Consider the following 7,521-nt stretch of genomic DNA (forward strand, 5'->3'; position numbering starts at 1 on the left):
AATTTGAACCACTCATTTCCATTGTAGTCAGTATCTATGTATCTGATGCCTACAGTGGTAATATAATATTCTGCATTGTGGAAAACACTGATAAGAGTTTCCATCTGAACCACAGCATCACAGTTAGAAAATAAATGACGAGCAGCTGAGCCCTCCACAGAACTGAAAGAAAGTTGAAACTTGCTCTCAATAACGGACTTGTGCCAGCCTTCATCCATTTTTAAATAAACATTGCAGAATGAGTGAATCTGCTATTCTGTCCTGCTGTGGCCTTCAGCCTGCCCTGATTTGGTAACTGAAAGTGATGGGTAGGATTAAGTATCTGGAGATTAGGCCTAATGCAATCGTAATGTCCCCTTTTGTCAGAGCACAAGGGCTTCAAAAAAGTTTTTCCCTCAGTTTACTATTTCTTTTTAGGGGACTGAAAATACGCCTTATAGTTTATTGGCTTTATTTTCTGACAAAATTGAGCTATACAATTGTGATTTGCTGGGTTCAAGGAAACAACAACCCACCAGTGCAGTGTTTGGTCTTTTTTTCTGGATAGAATAATGATTTGTCTCTATCTCAGTAAATACAAATCTCCATAATTCCATGTGAAAGCTTCCTACCAATATGCATCTATTCAGCTCATAAACTAAGTATTCATTCAATGTCCTTGCTCTGGTGACATTATGTTCTGGCTTTTCACTCACTCATCATTGAAGCTGTACAATTACACCAGTGGTCCTTTAAACTGATATCTGACTTGTGCTTTCATCCCATTTTATCACAGGGTATTGGTGGAGCCTCTGGTCCTCTTGGTCCCCCAGGCCCCCCTGGTCTGCCTGTAAGTCTTTCACTCAATTCAACCATTCATTAACATTCTAAACTGATAATTGAAATGTAATGGCCATGCTAACTATGCTTGTGTCCTTTCTTATACAGGGTCCTCAAGGTCCCAAGGGATCCAAGGGTTCATATGTAAGTACAACCAGTGTTCTTATGGCATGTTACTACTGTGTGTGTTAGAAATATATTGGATAATATATCTCTATGTATGTTTCTCCCAGGGCCCTGCTGGTGCTAAAGGAGACACTGGTTTACTTGGTCCTCCTGGTCCTCCTGTGAGTATTTAAGTTCACTACGTTTGCCTGTTTTCCCACAAACTCAAACATACTTAAAATTGCCATTGCCTGTTACCATTTAACACAATCTAAAATCAGTCTTCTTGTATGAAATCTACAAAACTGTTGTCCCCCACCACACCCTACAGGGCCCACCGGGTGAAGTGATCCAGCCCCTGCCCATCCGGTCACCCAAGAAGACTAAGCGCTCCAGTGACATGCAGTCGGATGCAGCTGGCACAGTCATGGACTACGGCGAGGGCATGGAGGACATCTTCGGCTCGCTCAACAACCTCAAACAGGACATTGAACGCATGAAGTATCCCATGGGGACGCAAAACAATCCTGCCAGGACATGCAAAGACCTGCAGCTCTCCCACCCAGAGTTCCCCGATGGTAAGCGCTCAATCAAGTGTGGAGTGTATGACTTCATAATGAAGAAAAAGCTGAAAGAGGTTTTATATCAAAACAAACTCCTCTCATCAGAGTGAATGAAAATAGTTGTGTTTGGACAGAACTGGGTGGTTGACTGTGCTTGGTTCTCTTTAGGCGAATACTGGATTGATCCAAACCAAGGCTGCTCTGGGGATTCCCTCAAAGTCTACTGTAACTTCACCGTCGGAGGCGAAACCTGCATCTACCCAGATAAGAAGTCTAATGGAGTAAGTCACTTTGGATTTGGACAAGATTCAGAATGCTCTGTTTCTTATCATCATTTGCCATCAGCTATTGAGCCAACATGTTCAATACATTCACAAATAGCCCAGCACTAGGCTGAAGTTGTCAAAAGAAAATGGGATTTGCTTCAGGGCTAAGCTTGTATAGGTTTAATTTTCCCTTTCCAGCAACAACACAAACCACCAAAAGGCAAATACTATAGAATGATTTGACTCCATGAAGGTTGTGAAAACTATATTTCAAAGATATTAAAGTACCAAACAGGTGTGTCTTCTGCTGGTTATGACATAGGTGATACATTTTGAGGCTTCCCTTGAGGCTGTGCATTAGACCCAGACAACATCACTGTACGGTTCATAACAACATATAATGCCCATGAAAATGTCTGCTATTGATGTGCTCCGTCTGCTGTGTTCCACAGGTCAGAATATCTTCATGGCCCAAAGAAGTCCCTGGGTCCTGGTTCAGTGAATTTAAGCGTGGTAAAATAGTAAGTCTATAGTTATACTAAATGGATTTCTCCATCTCTCTCCTCTGTCCTGCAATCTCGCTGTGTACAGTGTTTATGAAAATGGCGAGCGGCCGCAAATAGATTCAAATAGCAGTGCTAGCAATGAAATTGTGAGGCAGCGGCTTAAAGTTGCTCCCCTTAAAGTGATCCCAAACTACCTGATGGTTTTGGCGTGTCCATATTTTAAGCAAAGCCAGAGCTAGAGATAATTGTGAACAAAATTGACTTTGAGTTAAATAAATGTACAGCCATTTGAACTAGAGTCAGAACATCACACTTCTTAAACTGTTCCAATTAAAGAACAGGGCATCACTAAAACATTACAGAGGATTCAAGTAGAACGCCTTTGAATTTCAGCATTCATGTAGTTCTCACTCTGCCCTTGAACAGTTGAAACACTGTCCCGTTAAAAAAAACATCCGCTACTATTTCTTGGAGTCAGTTTGTCCTTCTCCATCAGTTCATCTCCTGGTAACGTACTGAGGTCTCCTCCACTGCAAATGTTCATCAAAAATGAATGTTCTCATTGTCATGTTGACATTTCAGAACCATTTTTTTTCTAGATTCAAGCTTTGTGAAAGAGCTATAAAGGGTAAAATTCTTACATTTATTAAACTGAGGCTGTGAATACATTGCTAAATTGGTTGGCCAACATACATATGCTAATAAAACTTCCATACACTAGACAAGTACTGTACATGTGGTATGTAATCACCACACATAGAAAGATTCAATTATGAATGGAATATTAATTTATCTCTGTGTTTTCTGCACATCAGAAGCTTTGTTTTGGCCAACAAGGTGATTCCATTGTTCTTAATATATTGTTTCTTTCACAGCCTTTAATAAAAAACGTATGTAGGTATGAAATACCCTAACATACAGTATACCATGTTTTCTATACTGCAAGTTGACCTCATGATGAGACACCAGATGTTATACAGTTCTAAGATAATGTTAGTCATGTTATAATATACAAGTACTGAACGACTAATTGATGCTTTAGTAGAAGTCACAAGATCAGAAGCTTGAATTCATATGAGCAGGCATATTGCTGAACAGAGGGCTTTTAGGTGATGTGTCTGATAGTTTCAGTATCTGAACTCTTCAGCAGTTGATTTGGATTAGCACTGTGTCTATTCAGTAATATAATATCGACGAAACAACTGGTGTTACTATGCAGACATTAACCACTAACTCTGGTGGTGAATTAGATGGATTAAAAGAATCAATCAATCAATCAATCAATCAATCAATCAATCAATCAATCAATCAATCAATCAATCAATCAATCAATCAATCAATCAATCAATCAATCAATCAATCAATCATTAAGAGACAGCACTGTACTACTTACTGTATATCAAAGTAAAACCTTTGTCTAAATGTAACAGGTATTTTTTAGATCAACCAGTTTGCTACATTCTAAAATGAATTCTATTAAATTCTGCTGTGTTGAATGAGCCAGTACATTCCCTTCATATCTTTGTAAATTGTAAATGTGTCAGATCTGCTGCCTTGTCTCATAAAAGTACAATTTTAAATCATTTGATCACCTTCAGCATTAATAAACCACAGACTTAACTACTTGTTTACATTCTCCCTGGCACCCCAAACTTTTCAGAATTGATTTTTCAAATACTCAGTTACTCACATAAACTCTAGCAGGCAGCCTTAGACATTTTTATCTTGCTTTTAATTTTTTTTCTATACTTCTTCCAAATATTCAAGCAGACATAAAGCTGTCTATTGATCTGTCTTTTGGAGAACTAACTTATGAGTGTATATTGCTTTATAATAATGTATTTACATATGTATTTTATTATGTCTTTCTTATATTCTTGTATCTTTTTTTTTAAACAAATACATAAATCCAGCTGTTAGGGGAAAGTGTGTGGATGTTTGCGTATTACCTTTGACCTCTCTCTCTCTCTGTGTTTGCCTATCAACAGCTTTCCTATGTTGACGTGGACGGGAACTCAATAAACGAGGTGCAGATGACCTTCCTCAGACTACTGACAGCCTCAGCCAGGCAAAACTTCACCTACAGCTGCCACCAGTCTGTGGCGTGGCATGACGTCACCAGCGACAGCTATGACAAGGCAATGCGCTTCCTGGGCGCCAATGATGAAGAGATGTCCTTTGATAATAACCCTTACATCAAGGCCCTCTCAGACGAATGCGCGGTAAGCAATGTCCATACATACTGTTTGTCTGAATGAGCCGGGAGCGGAGGAGTCCATCTGTCAGTATTCACTTACATATTACAATACTTTTTGGTGTTGGCGGCGTTCAAATTAGTCTTTCAAGTTAAAATGATTGGATGAGTAATCCAAAGTAGCAAGTGATATAAAGGAAAAAGTCATTAAGAGATTTTCTTTATCTGGCAAATATCAAGCATTGTTTCTTATACATCCTGTGGTGTTTAAAACGTTGAAGGACTGTCAAGCGTTGATTGGTTGTCATCAGTTTCTCATCCATTTTCCACTAGCTGAATGGAAGGTAACTTATGAAATGAAATCACTTTAGTTATAAAACGTGGAAGAGTGGAAAGCTCTGATTGTAACTGATGACGGCTGATGGCGGTGAAAAGCCTCAGGCACATGTTGTTTGAGTAGCTCAGGTCTTAATTAAATAAATGGAACACACGGTAAAAGGTTTTGAGCATTATGAAACTTGACTTGTGTATTTTTCTGGGATTTGCTTTAACTGGTTCCTCTGTGTTTATTTCTTTTTTTGCAGACGAGGAAGGGCTATGGAAAGACTGTGATGGAGATTAATACTCCCAAAATCGATCAGGTTCCAATCATGGATGTCATGTTCACTGACTTTGGAGACCCTAACCAGAAGTTTGGGTTTGAAGTTGGGCCCGTCTGCTTCCTTGGCTAAATAAAAACAACAAAGACAAAAAAAAGGACTTGATGGGACCAGCAAAGAGAGTCAAGTTGAGACGTTTTGGGTACCACCAAACCCCATTTCTAGCCCCCCACCCTTTTCTATGCCACATGCAAGTTTTGAATAAGAGATGGTGTAGCAAACATGTCTTTCCATGTATGTACGTGTAACCCAGGAAAATACTTGTTGCCCTTGTAGGGCTTGAACCACATGACTTAACCACGTTACTGAGCAAAGGTGAAGGACATTTGAACACGTGGCAGAGGAGGGTGAATAGGAGGAAACCAAGAGGGGGGGTCAGGAGACAAGAGGGGACACAGACCTCCTCTCTGGATTCTCCAGGTGCTGTATATGAAAACGACTACAATGGTGCTTGTTCAAAAAACACAAAAAGTATAAAGAGGTGCTAAGAAAGAAGGTGTATTTTGATAATTATATAATAAAAAAAACTGTAATTATTATTTTGTACAATACTGTTGTTTCTGAATCCACTTTCAAAACTTGCATGTGTATCAGATTCTGCTTCTGGCTCTTTAATTGCAATGTTGGTTCAAAGATATACAGTGTAAGTTAAAGACATCATTCAATTAAATACATTTATAATTCTGGTATTTCTTTGCTGAACACATACTGTGTACCTGTCATGAAGCAAATAAAGTGAGCATTCAAACAATTCTCTATTGCTAAATTATACTGTATGCCCCTTGTATATATTGACAGTCCAGAAATATCACACCAGCACGTATTCGGCGACATCTCCCACTAATGTTGTGATCCTGTGCTAGTAGGAAGCAATCATGGCATTCATTTTTCCTTTATTTAATTCTATTTGTTGTTTTTTTCTGTTTTTTTTTCTGACAGGCTTTTATTTTGGTTGTATACCTCAAACTTTCTTGATAACCTGTTAGATGCAAGGATGTTATGCCCTGTATATACCTTGGTTAAGCAATTAAGTCTATATATTTTGGGTGGGGATTTTTTAAAGAGAGAAATACGTTAACTGTTAGACATCCACTGTTCAAATCCTTCTGTGAATGCAATGAGAAGCCCTTTAGGTGACCCATTTTTGTAACTAAAATAAGAAAATGTTTTAATGTGCTTTTTATAGTTCATTTAAATATTAAAAACTGGATTTTAAACAATGGTGATGTGAATGTCTCAATAGTTTGTGTAAGATGACTTTGGAGTAGATCTTTAAATCAAGGTTATCTTAATTAAACTCTGGGCTGGTGCAATTCCATCTCTCTTGAAACCAATAAAGTGCCATCTTACAATACGTTCCATTCATTCTGAGTACATGAATGGAAACATGAATTCTGTTTGTCAAAGGAAGAATTTAAATGTTCCTATATTTACAGCTTTGTGCTTCTGAGAAGGATTGGCAACGGACTTAAACTAGATTTCACTTTGTGTCTGAGTGTAGTAAGAGTTTGGCTATTCAAGAAGCATACAATCACACACATACAGCCACTTTACTCCACTACATACTGTAAGTGGTTTTCCCCATTCAGATATAGCAAGGCTATAAACATCAAGGCTCATTATGCACAAAGGATCGGATGTAAAAGCTCCAATTGAGTGGGGAGAGACTTTAGTAAAGCAGTCGTATGCATGATATGAAAGATGGGATTTATTTTATATGAAAAAAAAACTTTTCTCCAAATCGGATTTCCAGTGATATAGCTTTAAAGCCATGTGTGATTATTTTTTATATTCCACAAAATACCTGTATGTCTTTTGATTGGTTCAACAATGATGAACTGGGTGAGTGTGTGACTGAGTGAGACCTTTTGGAATTATGTTTATTGAATGTCTTGGCACTGTCTTGCATTTGTGTTCTAGCATGCAATCCATACCTTGGTGACTATAAACAGATGATCTACCACTGTCACATGCGGTATTTAGTTTCAGCCTATAGTCAGTTAGCTTAGGTTAGCACTTAATACGTTTTGTCTTTTTACGGGAGGTTTTGTACTGGACTATTTTGGTTCAGGTTTCTCGTTTCTTTCCAGATTTTGTGACAGCAAAGGCCATGACTAACATTAGATTGAAGGAAGATCAGTGGAACAGACTATTGTTATTTTATTTAAATTAAATAAAAAGAGCTGTAGGATTGTGATGATCTGGTGGCAACAACCTCCACAGCCGTAAAAGGTATGCTCTTTGATTGTAATTAGCATTGCTTCTGAACTTCCTTGAAACAAATGTAAGCCTATGGCCAATGTCACTTCAAAAGGTCTGACCCACGCTTTTGTTTTTTTTTCCCTGAGAGAGCAAAAGAATAATAACAAGTGACATGTCTTTGCTGAGCAGCGAAAGCGAAATGGACTT

At 38.3% G+C, this 7,521-nt stretch overlaps 1 protein-coding gene across 2 annotated transcripts in view; it reads left to right on the forward strand.

Annotated features, from left to right (window-relative positions):
- Positions 1 to 6,334, forward strand: part of col11a1a (collagen, type XI, alpha 1a) — a 75,701-nt gene extending 69,367 nt beyond the window's left edge. For both annotated transcript variants that reach the window (XM_080050176.1, XM_080050177.1), the window contains exons 60-67: positions 776 to 829; positions 928 to 963; positions 1,053 to 1,106; positions 1,256 to 1,502; positions 1,656 to 1,768; positions 2,206 to 2,274; positions 4,248 to 4,481; positions 5,038 to 6,334. In XM_080050176.1, coding sequence (XP_079906302.1) covers positions 776 to 829; positions 928 to 963; positions 1,053 to 1,106; positions 1,256 to 1,502; positions 1,656 to 1,768; positions 2,206 to 2,274; positions 4,248 to 4,481; positions 5,038 to 5,184 — 954 coding nt within the window. In that variant the 3' untranslated portion in view covers positions 5,185 to 6,334. The remainder of the gene's footprint in view (positions 1 to 775; positions 830 to 927; positions 964 to 1,052; positions 1,107 to 1,255; positions 1,503 to 1,655; positions 1,769 to 2,205; positions 2,275 to 4,247; positions 4,482 to 5,037) is intronic.
- Positions 6,335 to 7,521: the final 1,187 nt, after the last annotated feature.

This window comes from Ammodytes marinus, assembly GCF_949987685.1.
Source record: "Ammodytes marinus genome assembly, chromosome: 21".
Lineage (NCBI taxonomy): Eukaryota > Metazoa > Chordata > Actinopteri > Uranoscopiformes > Ammodytidae > Ammodytes > Ammodytes marinus.